The sequence below is a fragment of the Geotrypetes seraphini genome, chromosome 18 (assembly GCF_902459505.1).
Source record: "Geotrypetes seraphini chromosome 18, aGeoSer1.1, whole genome shotgun sequence".
NCBI lineage: Eukaryota > Metazoa > Chordata > Amphibia > Gymnophiona > Dermophiidae > Geotrypetes > Geotrypetes seraphini.
In genome coordinates, this window is record NC_047101.1 from 28,171,161 (window position 1) to 28,198,192 (window position 27,032).

The 27,032-nt window shown below is 43.8% G+C and overlaps 1 protein-coding gene across 2 annotated transcripts in view; it reads right to left on the bottom strand.

The window, feature by feature from the left end:
- Window positions 1–27,032, bottom strand: part of LCP2 (lymphocyte cytosolic protein 2) — a 200,844-nt gene that overhangs the window by 114,269 nt on the left and 59,543 nt on the right. For both annotated transcript variants that reach the window (XM_033927610.1, XM_033927609.1), the window contains exons 4-6: window positions 20,871–20,936; window positions 15,742–15,773; window positions 2,609–2,643 (exon numbers count right to left, since the gene is read on the bottom strand). In XM_033927610.1, the coding sequence (XP_033783501.1) occupies window positions 2,609–2,643; window positions 15,742–15,773; window positions 20,871–20,936 (133 nt within the window). The remainder of the gene's footprint in view (window positions 1–2,608; window positions 2,644–15,741; window positions 15,774–20,870; window positions 20,937–27,032) is intronic.

The following is a 27,032-nucleotide window of genomic DNA, read 5'->3' on the forward strand; positions in this document are numbered from 1 at the left end:
AAATCCAGCAGCTTTATATTCATTGGTAAAATCATTATCTCCTTTATTAAAAAAGAACACTACCCAAAAATGCATCCTTACAGCACAAGAAATTGCCGATTATTTTTCTACCAAACTTAATAAGGTTCGAGAGACTGTACAATCTAGTGTACTCAATCAACCTATAGACAATACCAATTCCTCTTTCATTCCATTATCTAAATGCTCTAAATTTAAAATTCCTACATTAAATGATATTGAACTCAGCATATGCAAAATTAATCTAAAGGGAACTCGTGATGAAATTATACCACCATTCTATCTTTAAAAATATTTTAATTGTTTAGGTCCCTTCATTCTCTCATTAATACAAAACAGCTTTCTCACTGCATCACTTCCTCAGCCTTGGAAACAATCCATAATTACTCCTATAATAAAAGATCATAAAATTACGCCTGATGAAATTTCTAATTATCGACCTATAACAAATATCCCTTTCATGGCAAAACTTGCAGAGAGTCTTGTTTTTGAACAAATATCAGACTTCGTGGAATCCACTAATGTTCTCCATCCTTACCAAACCGGGTTCAGAAAATTTCATAACACTGAATACACCATGATAGGTTTAATTAACAATATTCATTATTTCCTTGAGCACCATAGATCCGTAGTTCTAATTTCTTTAGACCTAACCGCCGCTTTTGATACCATTGATCACGACTTTATTACTTAATCGACTAGAATCTATTGGAATCATAGATCAAGTTCTAGAATGGTTCACCTCCTTTTTGTCAAGTCGTTCTTCCTTTGTTAGATTTAACGATAGTACATCCAAGAGTTTCTCATTAGATTATGGTATCCCACAAGGCTCAATACTATCTCCTCTCCTCTTCAATATATTTCTTTCACCACTTCTAAACATAGCCCAATCTTTAGGTTTTACAGCTTTCGACTATGCTGATGATATTCAGCTAATTCATCCATTGGATCCAGATAGCAATGATGATATCGCAGCCATTAACAATAAACTTGCAACAATAAAAAATTGGCTAAATACAAATAAACTATAATTAAATATTAATAAAACAAAATCGATGCTTTTTCCTTGGAAAAAAGATATAACATTAAGATCTCCAATCTCTATCAATAATATTGATTTAGAACAGGTCACTTCTATAAAAATACTAGGCGTTTTGATAGATGATAAGCTCACATACCACGACTATATTAACAATATCGTTAAATCATGTTTTTATAAACTTCGATTGATCCGCTCTCTTGCAAAATTCTTACAACCAGAATCCATTAATATTCTCATTCATTCCCTAATAATGTCTAAAATAGATTACTGCAATTCCCTTCTTATAAACATAACACAAAAAGAAAAAAGAAGGTTGCAACTTATACAAAATACCGCTGTGAAGCTAATTTACAAAGCTAAAAAATATGATCATGTTACCCCACTGCTGATTAAATCCCATTGGCTTCCGATAAGCCATCGCATCACCTTTAAATTACTGCTTTTGGTGTTTAAAGCTTTAAACTTTAATGAACCCCAATTTATTAACAGATGGCTTATCCCTTATAGTATAACACGATCACTTCGTTCAACTTCATTTAATCTTCTTTCCGTGCCTTCAATTAAAATGATAGGAACTAGAAGACACGACATGTTCTCAGTTATGGCCCCACATTCATGGAATCTTTTACCACAATACATTAGAGAACTAAAAGATCTAACACTGTTTAAAAAAACGTTAAAAACCTTTCTTTTTAAAGATGCGTATGGATCTTAGGACACTAAAAAATCGATTATTTTTTAACCGCAACCTGGAGTTTTTTGTTTTTTTTTAAACAGCTATTATTATCCCTCTTCTTGTTCTTCCCTTTTATGTTTTTTCTTCTCTTCTATCAAAAATTGTAACTATTCCCCCTTGCACCGGCTTTGACTCCCTTCTGACTTTACTTCCTGGTCACGGGACATTAGGGGAGCCGAGGCTGGCGTGAGCAGCAAGTGCAAGAAGCTGCCCGTGCCGGCATACATTTCAAGAGACAGCAGGGGGCGCTCAAGCAACAGGGAAGAGTGTGTAGGGGGGGGGGGGCACAGCACGGCGATGCCAGACTCCAGTGCCCCAGGCACTAACCTTCCTTGCTACACCACCGATTATTCATTATTAACAGCTTATTAGCTCGTTTGCAAGCAGATCTGGAATTTGCACCCACATTTATGTGCCTATCTTTGGGCACCCTATATAGAATTTGGGGGACTATGTGTGACTTATGGCCTGTTTTACAAAGACAAGCTAGCAGCTGCAGCGCCGTAACGGCCCCGAAGCCCATAGAGATTTAAAGGGCTTTGTAAAACAGGCCCTTAGTGTATTGCTTTTTAAAAAAACATGCCTAAAAAGGCCTAGTCCAGAATGACATACAAGTGCATGCATACTTCTGTTGGGAGGTGGGGCATATCTGTTTAAGTGGCATTTTTTATGTTTGTACTATCATATGCATACCCTGAGAGATTGATTAGAAGGTTGTTAACATACCTTTCCTATCCCCCGTAGTATGAGGTATCACATTCTATGAAGAGCGTAATTATTTTACAAAAAGTTACTTTAAGAATATTACTTACAAATGAAGACCACCCATCATCATCTTGTTTGAATTCTGTGAAAAAAAATAATATGATATTATCAACCATACCTAAAGAGCCGAAGAGCTGAAATGCTATGGCAAACTGTGGTAGTGTCAATTGTTCAATGGTGATAGGGAGAGATGGGAGAAGGAAGAGGCAGTTTTCTTATAAAACAAATTCTTTCACCTTGGCTCTGTATGGAAAAAAGAATTGCGTTATATCACACTGACTGCATCACAGGGTAAAATAAAGTGATTTGATAAATTAACAAAACAGGCTGTGTGGAACTAATTACACAGTCAAAACATTTTTATTTGATTCTTGAATTTTCAGAAATTTTTAGTTTTTAGGTGTTTTTCTGCTTAATTTCATACAATTGGTTAAATGTTTTGTTCTATCACATTTTGATTATTGCAATGCCCTTTTATGTGGTCTTCCAAAGAAGTCTTTACGGACATTACAAATAGCGCAGAATGCTGCAGCAAGGGGATTGGTGGCATTTCATGAAGGGAACATGTCACCCCTTTATTGGCCAAATTACACTGGTTGCCAGTGGTTTGGAGGTTTAGTTTAAAATTTTGGTGTTAGTGTATAAGGCCTTACATCAAGCTTTGCCGAAAATTGTAGCTACTTCCCTTGCCTTGTATGAACCGTCTCGATTTTTGTGTTCACAGTATAAGCAACTGCTGATCGTTCCATCTATATGGACTATAGTTAAGCCAACTATTTTTTCCAGGGTTTTGCAATGGCGGGTTTTTAGTGGTCAAAAAACACCTGGAGATTCAATGCTAGTCACCAGAAATGACCTACCAATGAATATCCATGGTTGGCACAAACCATGGTAGTTATCTGGGCTGCATATACTCAATGTTCCCTTTTTAAAGCTGACATATCTTTTTAACTATATCGCAAGGTCAATAACATGGAGGACTGCGAAGATCTCCAAAAAGATCTGACAACACTGGAAAAATGGGCCAAAAAGTGGCAAATGAGTTTCAACATAGGGAAATGCAAGGTCATGCATATAGGGGAAAAAAACCCGATGTTCACTTACAAAATGGGGGGATCAGCGCTAGGGGTGAGCGACCTTGAAAGAGACCTGGGAGTGATGGTAGACACAACATTGAAGGCATCGGCGCAGTGTGCCACGGCCTCAAGGAAAGCAAACAGAATGTTGGGTATCATTAAGAAGGGTATCACGACCAGGACAAAGGAAGTCATCCTGCCACTGTATCATGCTATGGTGCGCCGCACCTGGAGTACTGTGTTCAGTTCTGGTCGCAGTACCTCAAGAAGGACATGGAGGTACTTGAGAGGGTCCAGAGAAGAGCAACTAAGCTAATAAAGGGCATGGAGGACCTCTCATATACTGACAGAGTGAAAAAGCTAGGGCTTTTCTCCCTGGAAAAGCGGAGACTTAGAGGAGACATGATAGAAACCTTCAAGATCATGAAGGGCATAGAAAAAATAGACAGGGACAGATTTTTCAAATTAAGGGGATCAATAAGTACAAGGGGGCACTCAGAGAAATTGAAAGGGGAGAGGTTTAGAACAAACGCCAGCAAGTTCTTTTTCACACAGAGAGTGGTGGATACATGGAACGTGCTACCAGAGGATGTGATAAACAGGAGCACGCTACAGGGGTTCAAAGAAGCTTTGGATAGGTACTTGGAAGACAAAGGGATTGAGGGGTACAGATAAGAGTAAAGGTAGATTATAGGGATGGGATTAGAGGTAAGTTACAAAATTAATCGGGGACCACTGTTCAGGCACTAGGCCTGATGGGCCGCCGTGGGAGCGGACCGCTGAGCAAGATGGACCTCTGGTCTGACTCAGCGGGGGCAACTTCTTATGTTCTTATGCACTTTAGGAGTCAATTTGCACAAAGTGTTCATACTGATCTGTGGCGTAGTAAGGGGGAGGGGCAGACAGCACTGGACACTATCTTCACGGGGAGGTGCTGGCACCAGTGCCTCTCTTCCTCTCCTCCCTGCATACCTCCTGAAATGTTTGCCGATGCGAGCAGCATTTTTTTCTATGTTTCTAAAGTTGTGCATGCAGATAACCGGGCTAGGGGCATGCAGATTTTCTGGAGTCTTGCATAGTTTGCCTGTCTTTCACTATTGAAAATGTGATAGTGAAACAGCACCCCCCACTGGCAGGACTGCAGGTGAAAGACTTCTGCTCAGCTTAAAGGGAACAATGTCTACATGTCTAGTTAGCTACGAGACCATTAGTAATGACAATCGTCTGTAGCTGTATAGCCCTTGGACTTCCACAGCATTAACTGCAAATTCCACAGTGGTCAGAGTCAATATTCCATGGCACTGTCCAGTTAAGTGATATTGAATATTGCCTCCTGAGCCACCCTGCACGACTTAACCAGACAGAAACTTCTCCTTTAAATTTCGATCCTCTAATTTTAACAATCTAATCTTTCAAAGCACCAAGACTTGTAATGTGATAGTCTTGTTATTTACTTCCTGTTATCTACTGGCAGTCTCATCCTCTTCAGGGACAACTCCTTTTATAAAGAGATCCACACAAGAATATTGTTTGAGATGTAGTTACCCCAAGGGCATTAGGGGCCCTTCTACCAAGCAATGGTAAATGGCCTTAGCATCCCCTTACTTGAGTTTTCCCATGTACTAAGGTCATTTTTACCACTTCGTATTTTTGTATTAATGGCCACATGCTAATTTTGCCATTAGCACATGGCTATTAAAACAGATTAGCGCATGAGCCATTACTGCCTTTCATTTTGTAGGTGGCAAGAGCCGATATGCTAATTGGTTAGTGCAAGGCAATTGACTAGTGCAGAACACTCTGCCTCGGACACGCCCCATTGTGAAAAAAAAAATTATTTTTTTTAGCATGTGGGTAGTGAACACACATCCCCCTCAATATGCCCCATTTTTTGCAGCAGTAAGCACAAATAGCACAGTTACTTACCGTAACAGGTGTTATCCAGGGACAGCAGGCAGATATTCTTAACACATGGGTGACGTCACCGACGGAGCCCTCGGTACGGACCTTTTTAACTAGAAGTTTCTAGTTGGCCGCACCGCGCGTGCGCGAGTGCCTTCCCGCCCGACGGAGGAGTGCGTGGTCCCCAGTTAGGATAAGCCAGCTAAGAAGCCAACCCGGGGAGGTGGGTGGGACGTAAGAATATCTGCCTGCTGTCCCTGGATAACACCTGTTACGGTAAGTAACTGTGCTTTATCCCAGGACAAGCAGGCAGCATATTCTTAACACATGGGTGACCTCCAAGCTAACAAAGAGGGAGGGGGGATGGTTGGCCATCATGAAAATAAATTTTGTAACACCGATTGGCCGAAGTGACCATCCCGTCTGGAAAAGGCATCCAGACAGTAGTGAGTAGTGAACGTGTGAACTGAGGACCAAGTGGCACCCTTGCAGATTTCCTCGATGGGCGTGGAACGGAGGAAAGCTACAGAAGCAGCCATAGCTCGGACTCTGTGGGCCGTGACAGCACCTTCCAGTGAGAGACCGGCCCGAGCATAGCAGAATGCAATACAGGCAGCAAGCCAATTCGAAAGTGTCCGTTTGGAGACAGGGCGACCCAAACGGTTGGGATCGAAAGACAAAAACAGCTGAGGGGATGCACGGTGAGCTCTGGTACGATCAAGGTAGTAAGCAAGGGCACGCTTACAGTCCAGCGTGTGCAGCGCCTGTTCCCCAGGGTGCGAGTGAGGCTTAGGGAAGAAGACGGGCAGCACAATGGACTGGTTGAGGTGAAAAGCCGAGACCACCTTGGGAAGGAATTTAGGGTGGGTACGCAGAACAACCTTGTCATGGTGAAAAACAGTGAACGGTGGGTCAGCAACCAGTGCATGCAGTTCGCTAACTCTCCTGGCAGAGGTGATGGCAATTAGGAAAAGCACCTTCCAGGTAAGAAGCCTGAGCGAAGTTGTGGCAAGAGGCTCAAACGGAGGTTTCATGAGTGCTGAGAGAACCACATTCAGGTCCCAGACGACAGGAGGAGGCTTGAGAGGCGGCTTGATATTGAAGAGCCCTCTCATAAATCTGGAAACCATAGGATGAGCCGTGAGGGGTTTTCCGAGGATAGGCTCATGAAACGCAGTGATGGCACTGAGGTGGACTCTGATGGAGGTAGTTTTGAGGCCAGCGTTGGACAGCGAGAGCAAATATTCCAATACAGTTTCCACCGCTAAGGAGGTGGGTTCCTGATGATGCCGGAGACACCACGAGGAGAATCTGGTCCATTTCTGATGGTAACATTGGAGGGTGGCCGGTTTCCTGGAGGCGTCCAAGACGAGGCGGACCGGCTGAGATAGATTCTCTGGAGAGGTCAGCCCGAGAGAAACCAAGCTGTCAGGTGGAGCGAAGACAGATTGGGATGCAGTAGAGACTGATGCCGCTGCGTAAGTAGAGTAGGAAACACAGGAAGAGGAATGGGCTCCCTGGAGCTGAGTTGGAGCAGGAGGGAGAACCAGTGTTGTCGAGGCCACCGAGGGGCGATGAGAATCATGGTGGCGTTGTCCCTGCGGAGCTTGGACAAGGTCCGCAACATCAGAGGAAGTGGAGGGAAGGCATACAGGAACCGGTCCCTCCAATCGAGCAGGAATGCATCCGGGGACAGACAGTGAGGAGAGAAGAGTCTGGAACAGAAGAGGGGCAGTTGATGATTGTGAGGTGCTGCAAAGAGGTCCACCTGCGGCGTGCCCCATCGAGCAAAGATGGAGAGCAGAGTCGGAGGGTCCAACGTCCACTTGTGAGGTTGAAGGATGCGGCTGAGATTGTCGGCCAGGGAGTTCTGTTCGCCCTGGATATATACCGCCCTGAGAAAGAGATTGCGGTCTGTGGCCCAGGTCCAGATGTGCAGAGCCTCCAAACAAAGGGGGCGAGATCCGGTGCCGCCTTGTTTGTTTATGTAGTACATGGCGACTTGATTGTCTGTGCACAGGAGGAGGACTTGAGGACAGAGGAGATGTTGGAAAGCCTTGAGGGCGTAGAACATGGCTCTGAGTTCCAGGAAATTTATGTGATGACGACGCTCCTGTGGGGTCCAAAGTCCCTGGGTGCATAGATCTCCCAGGTGAGCTCCCCACGCATAGGGGGATGCATCCGTGGTGATGATCATAGAGTGAGGGGGTAGATGAAAAAGAAGACCCCTGGAAAGATTTGAGGAGTTCAACCACCATTGGAGAGATTGCTGAAGAGATGATGTCACAGAGATGGGATGAGAAAGAAGATCCGTAGTCTGTGACCATTGGTTGGCGAGGGTCCACTGAGGCGTGCGAAGGTGGAGACGTGCCAGAGGAAGGACATGCACCGTCGAGGCCATGTGACCCAGGAGGACCATCATCTGACGGGCAGGAATGGAGGGATGCAGGAGCACCTGACGACAGAGGTGGAGCAGGGTTTGCTGACGATCGGAGGGGAGAAAAGCCCTCATTAGTGTGGTGTCCAGAACTGCTCCAATGAACTGAAGTCGCTGGGTGGGAAGCAGATGCGACTTGGGGTAGTTGATCTCGAACCCCAGGAGGTGGAGGAGAGAGATGGTGTGATGAGTAGCCTGTAGCACAAGTTGAGACGTAGGTGCTTTCACCAACCAATCGTCCAAATAGGGGAACACCTGGAGGTTGTGAGACCTGAGAAAGGCCGCCACTACTATAAGGCACTTGGTGAAGACCCTGGGTGAGGAAGCGAGGCCGAACGGTAGCACCTTGTACTGATAGTGGTGGTGCAGCACCTGGAACCGCAGGTAGCGGCGAGAATTCTGATTGATGGAGATGTGAGTGTAGGCCTCTTTGAGGTCCAGGGAACATAGCCAGTCGTGTTGAGAAAGAAGAGGGTAGAGTGTGGCAAGGGAGAGCATTCTGAACTTCTCCTTGACCAGACACTTGTTGAGGTCCCTGAGATCGAGAATGGGACGGAGGTCTCCCGTCTTTTTGGGAACCAGGAAGTAGCGGGAGTAGAATCCCTGACCCGTTTGATCTGGAGGTACTTCTTCGATGGCATTGAGAAGGAGGAGGGATTGAACCTCCCTCAGGAGGAGGGGGGTTTGAGATGAGTGTGAAGCAGACTCTACGGGAAGGTTGTCCGGTGGAAGAGTCTGGAAGTTGAGAGAGTAGCCGTGGCGGATGATGTTGAGGACCCACTGGTCCGATGTGATGACCTCCCAACGGCTGGAGAATATGGTGAGACGACCTCCGATTGGTTGTGGAAGAGGTAGCGAGGGCGGGTGACTGGCTATGCCCTGGAGAGAAGAGTCAAAAGGGCTGGGATTGCTTAGCAGGCTGAAGAGGCTTGGAGGGTTGAGTGGCCTGAGAACGAGTCTGGGCATGGTGCTGCTGTTGACGGGGCCGCCGAGGTTGTTGAGGAGGCGGATTGAGTGGCCTGGCTGAGAACCTGCGCTGATAAGATGACTGAGGTCGATAAGGTCGGGCAGGCGGAGCCTTCTTTTTTGGTTTGATCAGGGTGTCCCACCTGGTTTCATGGGCGGAGAGTTTCTGGGTGGTGGAATCCAGTGACTCTCCAAAAAGTTCATCCCCGAGACAGGGGGCATTGGCTAGACGATCCTGGTGGTTGATGTCCAGGTCGGAGACTCTCAACCAGGCCAAGCGGCGCATGGCAACGGCCATGGCAGAGGCACGGGAGGTGAGCTCGAATGAGTCGTATATCGAGCGGACCATAAACTTGCGCAACTGAAGAAGGCCAGAGATGTGCTGTTGGAACAGTGGGACCTTGCGCTCCGGCAGGTACTTTTGAAGGGCAGACAGCTGTTGGACCAAATGTTTCATATAGAACGAAAAATGGAAGGAATAGTTGTTCGCCCTGTTGGCCAGCATGGCATTCTGGTAGAGCCTCTTGCCAAACTTGTCCATGGTCTTACCCTCTCTGCCAGGAGGGGTAGAGGCATAGACACTGGAGCCCTGAGTCTTTTTCAAGGTGGATTCAACAAGAAGGGACTCATGGGGCAATTGAGACTTGTCGAACCCTGGAATAGGGATGACTCGATAGAGGTTGTCCAGTTTACGTGGAGCCCCCGGTACCGTAAGGGGATTCTCTAAGTTTTTGTAAAAGGTCTCCCGTAGGATGTCATGCACGGGGAGCTTGAGGAACTCTTTAGGAGGTTGTTCGAAATCTAAAGCCTCCAGGAAGGCTTGAGACTTCTTTGAGTCAGATTCTAAAGGAAGGGACAGGGCTGCAGACATTTCCCTCAGAAATTTAGAAAATGAGGACTGCTCCGGTTTGGAGGTGGCATCGGGTGCCGACGGGTCCTCATCAGATGAGGAGGGATCCTCCTCGGTACCGAGAGGGGTTTCCTCCCATAAGTCAGGGTCCCGGACCTCTGGTGCATGTCGAGACACCGGGGTGGAAGGTGAGGTATGGCGGGTCTTGGATAAAGATTTTCCAGAACGCACCGAAACGGTACCAGGAGAGGAAGACCGGCGTCGATCCCGGTCCCGGGAAGAATGACGCACTGCTTGGTGCCGAGGAGGATCCGATGTGGTATGGGAGTGAACCACTGGATGGGCATGAAGCTGCTCAGCCGAAAGAATCGGCATGGAAGTGTTGATGGGTACCGAAGGGGTGGATACCGGGGGCTCGTAACGGGGCTCGGGCCGGTCTGGTACCGGAAGGAGCGGTGCCAGGATAGTGGGCAACAGGTGTTTGAGTTGCTGCTGCAATTGTTCCTGGAGTTGAACCTTTAAGATGGCCGAGATACGGTCATCTAGGGGTGGCATCGGAACCGCTTTCTTTTTCTTCGGTTCCTTAGATGCCGCTCCACGCCCCGGCGATGAGGAGGCCGATGACGAGGCACTCACCGAGATCGGGGCGGAGCGCTTGCGGGACCGGTGCGATGCCGGCAAGGTCGGCGTCGCCACCGTAGTTGGAGGGCGCTCGAGGGAAGAGGAAGGCTTCTTAGCCGGCTTACCTGGCGCCAGAGACGCCGATGTGGGGTCGGGCGGTGTCGAGGTAGACGGTGCCAATTTCTGTGGTACCGTTGTCGATGTCGAGGAGTCCATCGCCGACCCGGTGCCGAAGAGGAGAGTTTGTTGAATTCTTCGGTTTTTAAGGGTTCTCTTTTGAAGAGTGGCACAGCGGGTGCAGGAGTCCGCCCGATGCTCCGGACCCAAACACTGCAAACACCAATTGTGTGGGTCAGTGAGGGAGATCGGGCGTGCACACCGCTGGCACTTTTTAAAACCGACCTGCGGGGGCATGAAGGGGAAAATGGCCTCCGCAAAATCGAACCCCGAGGCCTGTATAATAGCAACAGGCCCCGCCGGGGCAAAACGAAAAAAGGGGAAAAAAAGCAAAGTTTTTTTTTTTTTTTTTTTACAAAGCAAAGAAAAAAGAAACCCGAAGGCAAAGGAAGTAAAAAAATGGAAAAAAGCGCGAGCGGGAAGGCAAAAAGTGGTTTCAACGGCCGTTGAAAAAACACACGCGTCTTCTTCGCTCCGCGGAAACGAAGAAACTGGGGACCACGCACTCCTCCGTCGGGCGGGAAGGCACTCGCGCATGCGCGGTGCGGCCAACTAGAAACTTCTAGTTAAAAAGGTCCGTACCGAGGGCTCCGTCGGTGACGTCACCCATGTGTTAAGAATATGCTGCCTGCTTGTCCTGGGATAATAGTAAGTACATGTTAATGCTTACTTCAGCTGTGTAAAAGGGCTCTTTGGTGTGATATTTTCCTTTTTGAAGTGTAAAATAAGGAATTTTCCAGGCTTGGGAGGGTTCAGTAATAGGAGAAGTCCCTAATGAACAGGGAGAGAATTGTGAACATATATGAAGAGGAACCGAGGACAGAATCTTGACTTTGCTGACCATAAGCCACCGAGTAAAGGGTCATAAGCAAAGAACTGCACAGGAACAGGGCTGTCAGGAATCCGGCAGAGTCCACGGGGATCCCACAGGAATCCCCTCTAGACTCGCGGGGATCCCATGGGGATAGAAGAAGTTCATCCAGAGCTCCCATAGGAGCCTGCCTACCTGCTTCTCTCCTCCTCCTGTGCTCTCCTCTCCAACTTTCAACAAACCGCCAACAGCAGTTCTTCCTATACACTGCCAGTGGCTGACCCGGAAGGTTTCCCTCTAACACGTTTTGCATCAAACGGAAGCTTCCGGGCCCTGGCAGTTTGTAGGAGAAACACTTCAAGCAAGAAACAGAAATGCTGCAATGGACTTGGGGGAGAGGGAGGGAAACAGAGATGCTGCACAGTCTGGAGGGGGGGTGGGGTGGGAAGGGAAGGAAAGAAAGAGAGGTGCTGCCAGTAAGGGAGGAAAGAAAAAGGGACAATTGTTGGACATGGGTGTATGGAAGAGGAGAGAAAGAGAGATGGTTCACATGGGGAAAGGAAGAAAGAGGGAGAATTGTTGGATATGGTGGTGGAGAGGAGGGAGAATCATTGGATGTTGTGGTGGAGAGACAAATGTGGGACAGATAGAAAGGGATACAAGAAGGAAAGAGAGAGAGAGGGGGATCCAGGGTGCATCTCTCCCACTCTCTTTGCAGAAAGGGAGGGAAAGAGAGAGCAAGAGATGGTGGACAGTGAGGGGGGGATGTTGCACATGGGGCGGAGGAGAGAGAGGAAGAAATGTTGGGGAGGGGTAGGGAGGGGATGCAGGATAGCAGAGGGAGATGGATGTAGGATAGAAGGGAGTGAGGACGCTGTACAATGGGAGGGAGGGAAGAGAGAGAAAGAAATACGGAACCATGGTAGGAGAAAGCGATGGATAGCAACCGTTTGAAGAATTTGCATAGGACAGGAGGAAAGCAGAAAAAGAGAAACTGGAACCACTTGATGGAAAAATAAATATACAGACAACAAAGGTAAAAAAAGGAATTTATTGACTGAAATACATTAGCCTTGGAAAATGTAGATATCAGATATCTTTGTATTATATTCAACAGAAAAGGAAATGCATTTCTGGTTTTATTTCTCCAGTGTTGAAGTACTTGCTGACCCTTGCTGTCGCTGGTGGGGATCCCCAAGCACCACCAGCTGAGGAGCTCCTCCAAAGGGGCTCAAACTCCCTTCTAGAAAGCATTGCAGTCACTTGCAGTATCCTTGAGTCACAGAGTCTGTCATAGGGGAAAACACCCTCCAGGGATTCAAGACAAAGTTAGACAAGTTCCTGCTGAACCAGAACATATGCAGGTAGGGCTAGTCTCAGTTATGGCGCTGGTCTTTGACCAGAGGGCCGCCACATGAGCGGACTGCTGGGCACGATGGACCACTGGTCTCACCCAACAGCGGCAATTCTTATGTTCTTATCTGTGGCTTAGGAATCTTGTTGCTGTCTTCCAAGCTTGGTAAAATAGATTTTTGGTCACCTTCAGAGGAAGACTTCAGCTGACATAGCTTGAGGGTCCTCATCAGATGGAATATTATATTTTATATTTACATTAGAGGATCTGGCAGAGACCCATTTACAAAGAATATATTCTCTCCAATTAATATTTCCAAATTAATAAATTGTCTTTGCTTACTTGTAAATGAGTCTCTACCAGAATCTCTAATTCAGTAGCATAGTTAAATGAAATGAAATAACTACTTCTGAAATTTATGAGGAGAGGTGGGGACAAAAGAGATTACTCGAGCGGATGAATGGGAATGGATTCAATTCCAACTGAGACGGATGGGGATGGGTTTGATTTCTGTCCCTGTGCAGTTCTCTAGTCAGAAGCCAGATAAGGTCTCAGAGGAAAGAGAAAAAAAGAACTTTGGTCTTGTGATGAGAAAGTAATCTAATGTAATATTTGTGTGTCCACAAATCTAGATAGGCTCTAGGTGACTTGTAAGAGAAGAAGAGTAGCTGGGTCATGTGAGAGGGGCAGGGAAAGTGAAGGAGGGAGGGGAAGAAAAGCCTCGTCATACTAAGTAGAGTTAGATTGTCAAAGAGTACAGTTTTCAGTTTCTTCCGCAAAAGAGTGTGGTTGGCTTCTGTTCTTATTGCCTCTGTGAGTTCATTCCAAGTCTTGACTCCTAAGAAGGTGAGCGTGGATTGGAAGATTCTTCTGTACTTGAGGTTTTTTTGTCGAGGGGAGGTTTAACTGTATCCTGTTAAGAATTCTGCGAGAAGTGGACCATGCATTTGAGAAGAGATTGACAAGAGGGATGGGAGAGTTACCGTAGATAATGTGATGTATAATACATGTTGTTTTGAATTTTATTCGGGATGTGATGGGTAACCAGTGAAGTTGTTTACGGTAGGTTGAGATAGAGTTGTATTTTTTCAGGCCGAATATGAGTCTTATAGCAGTGTTTTGAATGACCTGCATTTTGTGAATTAGGGTGGAGTTGATTCCCATGTAGGCAGAGTTACAGTAATCTAGTTGGGACAGTATCATCATCTGGATTATGAGGGCAAAATGATGTTGATGAAAATATGGTCTTATGAGCCTTAGATGTTTCATGGTGAAGCGGGTTTTCTTTCTAAGGTTGGATATTTGAAGTTCCATGGTTAAGGTGGAGTCCAGGATGCAGCCTAGGATTTTAGAGGTTTTGTCTACCATTAGGGTGTTGCCAGATTGGAGAGTAATGCTTGTTGGCGCTATTTGTTGGGAGCTGTGGATGTAGAGAGTTTTGGTTTTAGAGACATTTAGTTTTAGTTTTTGAGTTGTCGCCCAGATTTGGATTTTCTTTATGTTGTCTGAGATTTTCTTGGCGGTGTCTGCTTGGTTTTCTGCTGCCGGTATGAGGAATAGTATGTCATCTGCATATGACAGTATGCTTTCGTCTTCAAACTGGATGTCCCCGAGTGAGCTCATGAACAGGTTAAATAGGATGGGGGAGAGTGGGGAGCAGGCACCATGAAGCTGAATTCCAAGAGCGCAAAGTATAGTAGCCTGATGAGAGACAGACTTTTAGGGGGACTAAAGAAAAGTTTCACACAACGAGTGATGGGCGCTTGGAATTCTCTTCCGGAGGATGTTGTGGCGGAGACTACTCTTCTGGGTTTCAAGCGCAAGTTGGATATACACCTTCTTGCAAATCATATTGGGGGATATGGTAATTTCAGGTCTCCAAAATAGAGAACCTAAATGGGCCGCCGCGTGAGCGGATCGCCGGACTTGATGGACCTCGGTCTGATCCGGTGAAGGCATTTCTTTTGTTTTTATGTTAAGAACTCTTGATAAAAACATTGGAAAACCCAAACTTCCTATGATAAAGCCCAGGGAATTTGAAGTGGTGTGTGTTTGAAATGTTACAACTTTTCTACATCAGATATGTAGAACTGTTCAAGCTGTGTCTGTAACTCTGAACATTTTCTGCTTTTTTACTGTTTCCTGCATGTTTATGTGATTTGCTTTTAATTTGAAACTTTGGACTTTTCTAGATCTGATAACTCTTAATAATTCAGTGTCACAGTATGGTAGCCATCAGCCAGAAGGACAAGATGAGCTCCCTGGATAAGGTACTTAGAAGGATTAGCTTATGTTTATGTATATTAGAAAACTTTGATACCACAATTTCCTGGACAAGAATCAAAGCAGTTCACAATGAATAAAAATAACTAATAAAGGTAATTAAAGAAAGGAGCTCCTAATTGTTGAGAGCAAAAGACACTCGTTCATTCAAGACCAAACAAAATTATGCAGTCAAAAAAAAATTATTAGAACCACCACAGTGAGCTCAAGCGGAACTAAACAGCAGCTGAAAAAAATGGGTTTCAAAAGTATCTTAAGGCCCCATTTTACAAAGGTGATTACTGTGGCAGGCCGCAATAATTGCTCCAATGCGCATAGGGATTCAACGGGCATCGGTGTAAAAGAAGAGGTAAATTTGGCAAACGCCATTTCTCCTCTGATGGAAGAAGAAAGATTGTTCCAAAATACATCGTGATACCTGTAGTGAGAGACGCAGGTCTCCAAGTACCAGTAAATTACGACGGGCAATCACAAAATAGATCAAAACGAATCCTCTGGATGTGTTCCCGCTGGACAGCTGTGAAATGTACAGCTGACTCCTGCCTGCTATCTTGGAGTCCTAACACACAAAACACTCCTTCCTCCTCCCAGCTCCATCCAGTAACACAGCCATAGTCACAGGAGAAAACCTTGAGCCCCTGCAATGCAGAAAAGAAAAAAAAAAAAAAAAAGACCAAGCATGGTTATTTGCTGAGTTACTTACCTTTCTCATTTGGTATCTTGTGTACAGGAGTCCTATAAAAATCAGAAAAAGGAATATATACTTTATTACAGCCATGTACAGTCTATTGTTTCAAGTGGAGTAGCATTGCTTTGGTTTCTGTTTAATTTGTCAGATATACTGTATGTCAGCGATTCCATTGCATGTAGGATCAGGCACTCAGAGCACTATAGTTTCATGTTAGCTAGCCTCTAAATTCTCTAGAACCCCTCTGCTTGGGTGTATGTGTATCCATGCATGTATGCATTTTGACTCTGTGTATGTCTGTGACCAGAACTGACTAGAGAGGAAAGGCAGACTAATGGAGCAATTCCCAAACTGCTATGTTTTGGTATATCAAAAATGTTATGCTGAAGAAGCTGAGATTGCTTTTCACATAAAAATGTGCTGGGTGTTTTTTGAGGGGAGGGGGCCTGTTCATTTTCAAACTCAATATATTTTTAACTAATTCCCCCCATGCCAAATCCGGTGCCATTCCATTAAAAGTTTTGCAGAATTATTTTGCTCCAGGAAAGACAGACAAAGAAGCATTTGATCCCTAAATATAATGCGCTCAATATTCAGCTGGCAGTGCTCATTTGTTTTGCTTACCACCCTGGCATTAAATCCAGGATTTAAGTGCGGGGCCATGTCCAGGCTTCAGCATTAAATTTCAGGGTTTGCGGAGCTGGCTAACGTAGAAATGGTTGTGTGATATTCAATACTTAGTTGGCTGTGGGTTACCACATGGAAGACGGACTTTTAAGCGGTCCTATTTCTGAGATTACCCTGGCTGGTTAAATGCTGAATATTGGCACTAACCAGTTATTTTCAGTGACACTAATTGGTTAAGTCAGCAGTCATGACATGGGCTTGTCGTGCCACTGGGGCTTGCATGCGTCTCTGAAGCTGAACGCTATGCTGTCAGTAGTTTCACTACCAGCAGGGTCTCCCAAGGCAGAAAGATTTCAGCAGAGATGTCAGACTAATGATGTACCACCTATCTGGGCAGCACCAAATGGGCAGTGCTGGAGGCGGAGGATCACTTTTGATGCGACAACACGACAACATTGAATTTATAATGCACAGAAGAAAAGCTCAGCAATTTATTTCTTCATCTGCCAAGAAAACTTGATGATTTTCATCAAATCGCTAGGACTCGAATATGAGTTGATAAGAACATAAGAATTGCCACTGCTGGGTCAGACCAGTGGTCCATCGTGCCTAGCAATCCGCTCCCGCAGCAGCCCTTAGGTCAAAGACCAGCGCCCTAACTGAGACTGGTCCTACCTGCATACGTTCCGGTTCAGCAGAAACTTGTCTAACTTTGTCTTGAATCCCTGGAGGGTGTTTTCCCCTATAAGAGCCTCCGGAACAGTGTTCCAGTTTTCTACCACTCTCTGGGTGAAGAAGAACTTCCTTACGTTTGTACGGAATCTATCCCCTTTTAACTTTAGAGAATGCTCTCTCATTCTCCCTATCTAGGAGAGGGTGAACAACCTGTCCTTATAATAATAATAATAATAATAATAACAGCTTATATACCGCAATACCGTGAAGTTCTATGCGGTTTACAAAAGATTAAGCAAAGGTACAAATTGACTGACTTCAAGAGGGGAAGAAGAAAGAGAAGTAATTAGACAGGAAATTCATTGTTGAGGAGAAAAGTGATCAAAAGGACAGTAGGTCGCTATTGAGAGGAAAGAGATAAGTGGATCAGTTGTCAAGATGTTTTAGGAACAGGTGTGTTTTTAGACGTTTCCTAAATACCTCATAAGTAGAGGGCAAAAGTAATTGTTCTAGGTCTTTACCCCATAATGCTGCTTGGTGTGAGAGAAGGAATTCATGGTGTTTTTTCAGTTTGCAACCTCTCACTGGGGGGGAAACGAAGTTGGAATGTGAACTTCTCTTGTGTCTGTTAGTTGAGAAGGAGAAAAGGTCAGTAATGTATTATCTACTAAGTCTATCCCCTTCAGTACCTTGAATGTTTTAATCATGTCCCCTCTCAGTCTCCTCTTTTCAAGAGAGAAGAGGCCCAGTTTCTCTAATCTCTCACTGTACGGCAACTCCTCCAGTCCCTTAACTATTTTAGTTACTCTTTTCTGGATCCTCTCGAGTAGTACAGTGTCTTTCTTCATGAACGGCGACCAGTGCTGGATGCAGTATTCCGGATGGAGGCGTACCATGGCTCGGTACAGCGGCATGATAACCTCCTCCGATCTGTTCATTATCCCCTTCTTAATCATCCCTAGCATTCTGTTCGCCTTTTTTGCCACCGCTGCACATTGCGCAGATGGCTTCATTGACTTGTCGACCAGTACTCCAAAGTCTTTTTCCTGGGGGGTCTGTCCGAGTACTGCACCAGACATCCTGTATTCCTGTATAAGATTTTTGTTACCGACATGCATCACTTTACACTTATCCACGTTAAACCTCAGTTGCCATGTTGCGGCCCATTTCTCGAGCGTGTTTATATCACGTTGTAGGTCTTTGCAATCCTCCTGCATCTTCACTACTCTGAATGACTTCATATCTTCTGCAAATTTTTTTTTAATTTTTTTTTGTAAACTCATGTTTACAAATTTAATCACCTCACTCATTGTACCAATTTCCAGGTTTTTTTTAAATATGTTGAAGAACACGGGTCCAAGCACCGAGCCCCGCGGCACTTCACTCAACTAGTAGTACTATAGAAATCCAAAGGAACTGTATGGTGTAGGGCAGGGGTCTCCAAAGTCCCTTCTTGAGGGCCGAATCCAGTTGGGTTTTCAGGATTCACCCAATGAATATGCATGAGATATATGTGCATGCACTGCTTTCAATGCATATTAATTTGGGAAATCCTGAAAACCTGACTGGATTCGGCCCTCAAGGAGGGACTTTGGAGACCCTTGGTGTAGGGTTACCATATGGCTCCAGAAAAAGGAGGATGGATTGACACATCCGGGTTGTACTTCCACTGAGAGAAGGAGGACAGACAGAGACATCCATTGAAAGCAAAGGAAATAAAGCCCAGATATCGCAATCCATCCTCCTTTTTCTGGAGCCCTATGGTAACTCTATCTATATGACAGCAGGAGATAGGCTGATGTGCAAGGACTAGGAGAGGAAATAGTATTTGAGGATCTCAGGTGGTGAAATATGATAAGGCAATAGCAACAGCAAAAAAAAAAAAGTTTCTAGTGCAATAGGCGTGTCATTCTGGACAGTAGGGTATTCTCCCCAGGCTCGTGAGCTGTTCAGAAGGAATCCATTCCAGGTTTTCAACTCCTCCTCCTTCTCCATAGGGCTCTACTGTCCCCTTCAGTGTTCCCTTCTGCACGCAGGCCGGAAGGTTCTTTCTGATATGTTTATTTCTTTATTATTTTCAGTACTTTTCAACGTTTTTGTGGCTATTGGTGTACCAGAGCTCCCAAATGTGGGGGAAAAATGTGCCTGTTTGGAGAAGAAGCAGACATGGGTCAAGTTAATCCCTTGGGAGCCTGTTTGGCAAGCCTGCAGAAAAGTATGTGGAGCTCAGGGATCCATATCCCTAGTAGCTTAGCTCAACCTACTGAACTGCAGGGGCTTGAGCGTAGCTGTTAAGTTGGCTCAGCAGGGCTCTTCAGGGTGTGGGATGCTATTTTGCCTCCTTCCTTTGCATGCATGGTTCTGCGGTAGTTGGAAATCAGACAGACATCGGTCCAACTGGCAACCCGAAGAACTCACCCTACCCTTTTTATTTGTTTATAAAATGCATTTAACCCTTTATTTATTATTTTTTACCTTATGTGGTTGGTTGGTCTGAAGTTGTTTTAACCGTCTGCATAATGATTAATGTGTTTTTCTTTTTTACCCCAATTTTATCATTATTTGTAAATTGCATTTGATTTTGCGATCAAATCAAATTTTTATTATACTTAAACGTAAGTTCTTTTTAGCCACTTGAACCTGCAGCATCAGCAAGACTGGTATTACCATCAGCCATACTGTCCATTCCTTTGTTCCCACTATAAAACCACTAGGGTTAATCTTGGACCCTAACTTTTCCAGGTAAACTCATTGGTCCAGAGGGCGTTTTTCATGATGCATAAGCTTTGGTGCTTCAGGGTTATTTTTCTGAGATGCAGTTGAGGTTACTGGTTCAAGCCTTCATTTTAAACATGCAGGACTACTGTAATGATATCTATTTGGATGGCAGCTGCAGACAGTCCAAATACTACTTTGTGGTTAATTTTTTTCTCTGTGTGCCAGAGTATTCATTAAGTTTGCCTGCTTGCTCTTTAAAATGTTGCACAGATTGGCTCCATCTTACCTAGTGGGTCACTTTGCGTTTGCCCCTTTTGGACATGTCACACAAAATATTAACCACTTTGCTTTTCCCTCAGTTAGAGGTAGGACTAAGCATCGATATGTGGATAAACTGTTCTCATTCAAAGCAGTGCAATTGTGGGATCTTTTTGCATTCTACTTCTTATGGCAACTTTTATTTATTTTTAGTATTTATGTATCACTTGTAGTCTAGTGCCTCTTCTATTAAAATGCACTAGCAGAGTTTCTATGAGCGTCGGGTGCAGCATGGACCATTCAGCATGGCTCTATGCGCTAAAAACTGCTAGCGCAGTTTAATAGAAGAGGGGGTAAGTGGTTTACATTCAGGTACTCACACGCTAATGTACCTGGGGCAATGGGGAATTAAGTGACTTGCCCAGGATCACAAGGAGCAGGGTACTGAGGCTGTAGCTCAAATCACTGCACCACACTTCAGGTGATGTGTGAAAACTTACCTGTATTACAAAATGTTTAATGACCTGTTTTGATTGTACTGTATGTTCCCGGATATTACCAGTTTTTGAATGTTATCCGCACCGAACATAAATAAGATGTTATGTTACAGTATGCTAACACAGTGTTCATGTGGGATTATTTACTACCCTCTAATAGTTGCCATGTTAAAATTGCAGCTGCTGAAGGGTAAAGTCTCATGACCGCAAATGTTATTGTGGCTTAATAAAAAGTGATCCAAATTAAGCCCATCACTAGGCTGTTGCTTTTGTTTGTATTGTATATGAAAGCAATTGAGGGGGCAGCTGAATTTTTCACTAAAGCAATATACAAAGGATCACTGTGAGGGCAGTGGACTTTTAACTCACCTTCTGTTAAATAAGCTTCTTCGTTCGTCCTTCTTGTTTATCTCTTGGCAGAGTTTGCTTAGAAGTCTGGGAAAAAAAGATATGCTAGGCTTAGAACAGCTTAATTTTGTATTTTCGGTACTGTGTCTTTAGATGAATTAATATCTTTTAGTATAGCTTTATAACAAAGATGAAATAGTTCTAGGTGAACACTAACATTTCACTCATACTCTCAATCCTGGCCTGCTGAATTATACCGTATCCCACGTGGCCCTAAACCTGTGTCTCAACACTATACTGACATGTTATGGTATGCTTCAGACCCAGAACAATCTGTCTTCTCAGTTTGCCTAAACTAGGATACTCTGCCACTGTACTGATGTCATGGCCAGGTCCTGGTTTGGCATCAGCAACATAGGTGCTTGTCTAGGGTGTTAACTGGGATCATAGAACTTCCCTGTCCTACTGCTAGGACCCCAATCTTTCTCTGTAAGCCTAAATCCAACCTTGCTGCATTACATGCATTGCAACCTTTCACTGAACCTGTTATCACTCAGCACTCTGCTGGCAAGATACATTTCACTGTAGCTCTTTTCAAGAGGATGCTAAACTTGTGACATGCCACTAGCCCACACTGACATTTCTTAGTAGGGAGGGGCATAGCAATGAGTAGGCATGAATGACCATAGTCCCTTCACTTTGAAATGAAGCCTATTCAATCATGACAATGGTGAAGGAGAACTGGAGACAGTATTAATATCCACACTATTAATACCCACCCATGTTAACTTCAGACCCCACCAAAAAGAGAGTTTTCTATATCACTGGCGATGGGAAGAACAGGGAAGGGAACCTTTGCAAACAATGCAAGTGAACATATATTACATTACGTAAATATTTATGAATAGCTGTAGAAATACAGTAAAGAAGAGCTGCCATTTGCACTGACATATGGCCTCTTTTACATGGCATGGCAACATCCCCGAAGCCCTTTAAATCTCTATGGGCTTTGGGGCCGTTAGCACAGTGCAGCCGCTAGCGTGGCTTTGTAAAAGAGGCTGATAGATAGTAGAGTGATACAATTGCAGTTAAAGAATTAAAGAATCAGAAAAAGAAAACCAGATTAAAAAAAAAAAAAAATAACCCAACTTAATTAACAACCAAATCAACAAATACCCCAACAGCAGAATAATGGCAACCTTTTTTTAAAGCAAAAGTAGACCACATTAGAACTGACACTAGCAAAGGAAACGCAGCAAACTGCATAGAAGTCCTCGGAAATAGCACAAAATCAAAAGAGAGAGAAGACTCTCCGCAAACATACCCAGCAGAAAAGAGTTCATAAGATTACTACCCAAATATACTAAATCTCAATGCTCATTAGATGTCTGCCCAATTTTCCTACAAAAAAAAGCTATCAAAAATATACTACAACGATCTATTAGAATGGCTGAATGACTAACTAGAAAAAGGAAAAGGAAAAATCAAAATTGAGAAATGAACGATGTCAAGAATTACAGACTAGCAGCTTCAATCCCACTTCATGTCAAGCTATTAGAAAGTGTGGTAACAAACCAAATTACAAAGTACCTGGGACACCATACATAAACTACTATATACCACACAATTGGGTTTCAGAAAACACTATAGCACTGAAACACTACTCAGTGCCCTGACATCCGACATTAGAATATGCATGAGCACATCAAATGACTTAACTAGTGCATTTGATGTGGTAGACCATGAACTCCAATTATTGATCCTAAACTTTCTAGTCACATGACATTCTATGACACACCCTCTTACCACTTTTCCCATCCCAACCATTTCCTGCAAAAATATGAAAGTACGGAAACTTTTTGAAGAACCCTCATCTCTTTGCCCATCCATGAGCTGCTATTAGATAATCATAAATCTATCTGGTCAACCCAATGCTCTTTTAGAACTGCTAAGAAGAGCTTAAAGTCGAAATACAGAGTACAGGATATATGGGGGCACGGTAAGTCCCAATTATAAAACCAGTCCATAGTAGTCAAGTCTGCTATGTGGAAGACAAAAAGTTTAAGGGAATATTCCAATACCCCTCCATCTAAAGAAATGAGAGTAATGGAAGGAATGGGGTGTAAGATGTATCAAAACATGATGCTGAGTGGTAGAATAGCCATCCATCAGTTTAATTACCCTCATGTAAATATAATGAGATTTCTTCTAAATTGGTTAGGAAGGATATTCTTTCTCAGCAGGTTTTGTATTAGAGAAGTTCAAATAAGGTGGGAAGATTATTGCAAATTATCTTAAAGCAAAAAAGAGAAAGACAAAAATAAATGCAATTAAGGATGAAAAAGGAGATATTCAGTCTCAAATTGGACCTATATTAAAACAATTCTTAAAGTTTTATAAAGACCTTTATTCTTCTGAGCCTTATTTAGATAGAGAAAAAGATGGTCTAGAATTTTTAAAATTAGTTGAGGGTCCAAAAGTTCCTGATCATATAAAAAGAAGTTTAGAAGAGCCAATATCGCTAAAAGAACTACAGACAGCATTGAAGTCTCTTAGAGTGGAGACCGCTCCAGGTGGTGATGGTTTTACCACCTGTTCAACATCTGGCGCTCCCTAACTACAAAAAAAGACCCACCTTCGCTTCCACCATCTCTATCAGCCGATGCCCTTGCAAATTTCTTTAATGAAAAGGTTACCACTCTAAGATGCTCCTTCCCTCCCACAGTCTCCTACAATTCCCTGACCTCTATTGATCTCAACCCTACCTTACCTGTATCCACCCCCATTCCTGCCGACAGATCCTGGACCGCCTTCGAGCTTGTCTCTGAACCACAAGTCTCCAAACTCTGCCTCAAACTAAAAACTTGCAAGTGCATTTTGGATCCTTTCCCCTCCTATCTATTCGAGAATATCCCTACACAGGCCATCGCTTCCCTCACTGACCTTATAAACTCTGCCCTAACATCGGGCCTTTTCTCCCCCGACATGGGACACATTTCATTGTCCCCTCTACTGAAAAAGGCCGACCTTGATCCCACCATTCCATCTAACTACCGTCCTATAGCAAATATCCCTCTCCTAACCAAGTTATTAGAATCCATCATATCCACCCAACTCTCATCCTACTTAGAACGATTCTCTATCCTCCTACCCCACCAATTCGGCTTCAGACCCAACTTCAGCACCGAATCCCTCTTGGCCTCACTAATCTCTAAGGTACAACAACTCCATTCTCGCAACAAATTCGCTGTTCTTCTTCAATTTGACCTCTCCGCAGCCTTCGATGTCGTTCACCACGACATCCTAATCTTCCAACTCTCCGAAATAGGCATAAGCTCCACAGTCCTTGATTGGTTCTCGAAATTCCTACGCTTCCGCTCCTACACCGTTAACACAAACGGTTCCTCATCCCCCGCCTGGAAGCCGAAATGTGGAGTCCCGCAAGGCTCACCCCTCTCCCCTATCCTTTTCAACATCTACATGTCCTCTCTGAAACTCCTTCATCTATCCCCCCTAGAAACTCTCTACTCCTATGCTGACGACATCCTCATCCTCCTCGAAACCGACGCGAACCTCTCGAACCTCGCTGAGAACATCTCCACATGTATTACAAACCTCCAATCCTGGGCCCAATCTGTACAAATGAAACTGAATGAGTCCAAAACCAAACTACTTTGGCTCGGCCCAATTTCAGATCATTTACCCACCTCCATCCCTCTACCTTCCGGCCCCACTCTTCAGCTTGAGTTCTCAAGCAAAGTCCTAGGCATCATCTTAGACTCCTCTCTCTCCTTCAACGATCACCTCAACTCCCTGGTAAAAAAATGCTTCTTTAGCCTCCATATGTTGAGGAAAGTAAGATCTTGCTTTCATCATTCTCATTTCGCCATCCTCGTTCAATCCACCATCCTCTCTAGACTAGACTACTGCAACTCCATCTATATAAGCCTAACTAAGAAAAACCTCCATAGACTTCAGCTAATTCAGAACGCCGCGGCCAAGCTTATTTTCGCAAAAGGCAAGTTCGATCACGTTTCCCCACTCCTCTCCAAGCTTCACTGGCTCCCAGTATACTCCAGAGTCCTCTATAAATGTGCCTGATTAGCCTTCAAGATTCTACATGGCGTCCTTCCTCCCGTTATCCCACTCTTCTGGAATTCCTCAAACCCGCTCTCTTCTAGACCCTCCCAAAAACTGAAACTATCTTTCCCATCTATAAAAGGTATATCCCGCGCAGGAAAACTTGGAACATCCCTCCCCTTTAGAACCACGGAACTCTGGAACAACCTCTCATCCCCGCTCAGAAATTCTAGCTCCTTCCAATCCTTCCGTAAACGCTTGAAAACTTGGCTCTTCTCAAAAATCTAATCACCTCCCGTTCTCTAGTACCCTGCCCCTCTCTATCTTCTCAGTCCCTCTCCTATATCCCTTCTTTGTAGTTCCTTTCCTCTCAACCTCTGTAAACCGTGCCGAGCTCTGCGCATGCGGAGATGGTGCGGTATACAAACCTAAGGTTTAGTTTAGTTTAGTTAGTTTTACGGTAGAGTTCTATAAATCATTCCAAATTACCCTATTATCTTATTTATTAAATTTATATCAGAATCAACTGAATAAAGGTTGTATTTCAGGCACTATGGCAGAGTCGTTAATGATTGTTTTGCCTAAGCCAAATAGAGATCCTGTGTTGGTTTCAAATTATAGACCTATTTCTTTAATCAATGTAGATTAAACTTTTAGCTAAAAGTTTGGCCATGCGTTTGGCTAAGGCTCTTCCTTATATAATTGGTATGCACCAAACAGGTTTTGTTGCTCACAGACTCTCTTCCAATAATACCAGACTGGCCTTTCAGATGTTATACTTAACAAAAGACATGAATGATCCGGCCTTCTCTGTGTCTTTGGATGCAGAGAAAGCTTTTGATAGGGTAGAATGGACCTTTATGTATCAGGCCATGGAATGGTTTGGTATTGGTTCAGGATTTATACAAATGATTAAAACCTTGTATAGCTCTCCTGTTGCTAGATTATATATTAATAATAATTTCTTGGAAGGTTTTAAATTGTAAAGGGGGGTTAGACAGGGTTGTCCTTTGTCTCCTTTGCTTTTTGATATAGTACTGGAACCCTTGTTGTTAGCTATTCAACAGGTGAAGGAGATTCAAGGTATTCCGCGTTCTGGAAAGGAGTATAAGGTATCTGCATATGCGGATGATATACTGCTTCATTTGAGGAATCCTGAGGCAACCATCCCATGTTTACTAGATTTGATTGAGAAATTTGGAAAATTCTCAGGATATAAAATAAATTGATCTAAATCAGAAGTCCTTCCTCTAAATGTACATTGTGTAAGAGGTTTATTTGATTCATTCCCTTTTATATGGAAGGAAGAAGGAATAAAATATTTAGGAATTTGGATAAAAAATGCACTAGATGAGACAATGAAAATGAATGAAACTCTTTTATTGCAAAAAGTAACAGAGTTATGTGAGCAATGGAATCCTTTACATTGTCTTGGTGGGAAAGAGTCCAAACTATTAAGATGATGATTTTGCCTGTTTGCTACCAATTGGGGATGATACCAGTTTTTTTCCAGGGGTCTTTTTATAAAAAATTGAATAGTATTCTTACATAGTTTATTTGGCTGGGTAAAATTGCAAGAATTGCCTTAGTGTCTTTACAAAAGCCAATTAAGGAGGGTGGGGTAAATTTTCCAAACTTCTATAGGTACCATCAATCCTATATTATGTGCCAAGGTATGTATTGGGTCCTCCCAGAACTCATGGAAAAGCTACCAGATTGGTTATGGTTAGAATGGCATCTCATGTTTCCCATTAGGCTTCGTCATCTTCTCAGTATTAAAATGCCTAGGATATGTAAAAACAATAGAATATTAATGGACACATGGAAAACTTTACGTTATATTCATAATTTAACCTCTTCCAATTCAAAAATCAATGTATCAAAATATATGGCTAAACTCCAGGATCCAAATAGGCGGTTTTAAGATTGTCTGGAAGGATTGGATTAAAGCAGGTATAGAACCTTAAATGATGTCATTTCTAATGGTAAACTGCTGGATTTTTCACAGTTGCAATATAAATTTGGCCTTGATAAAAAACAAAGTTATAAATGGTTGCAGGCTATTCAGGCTAGGTTCCCTGAATGGAAATCTCTTAATAATCA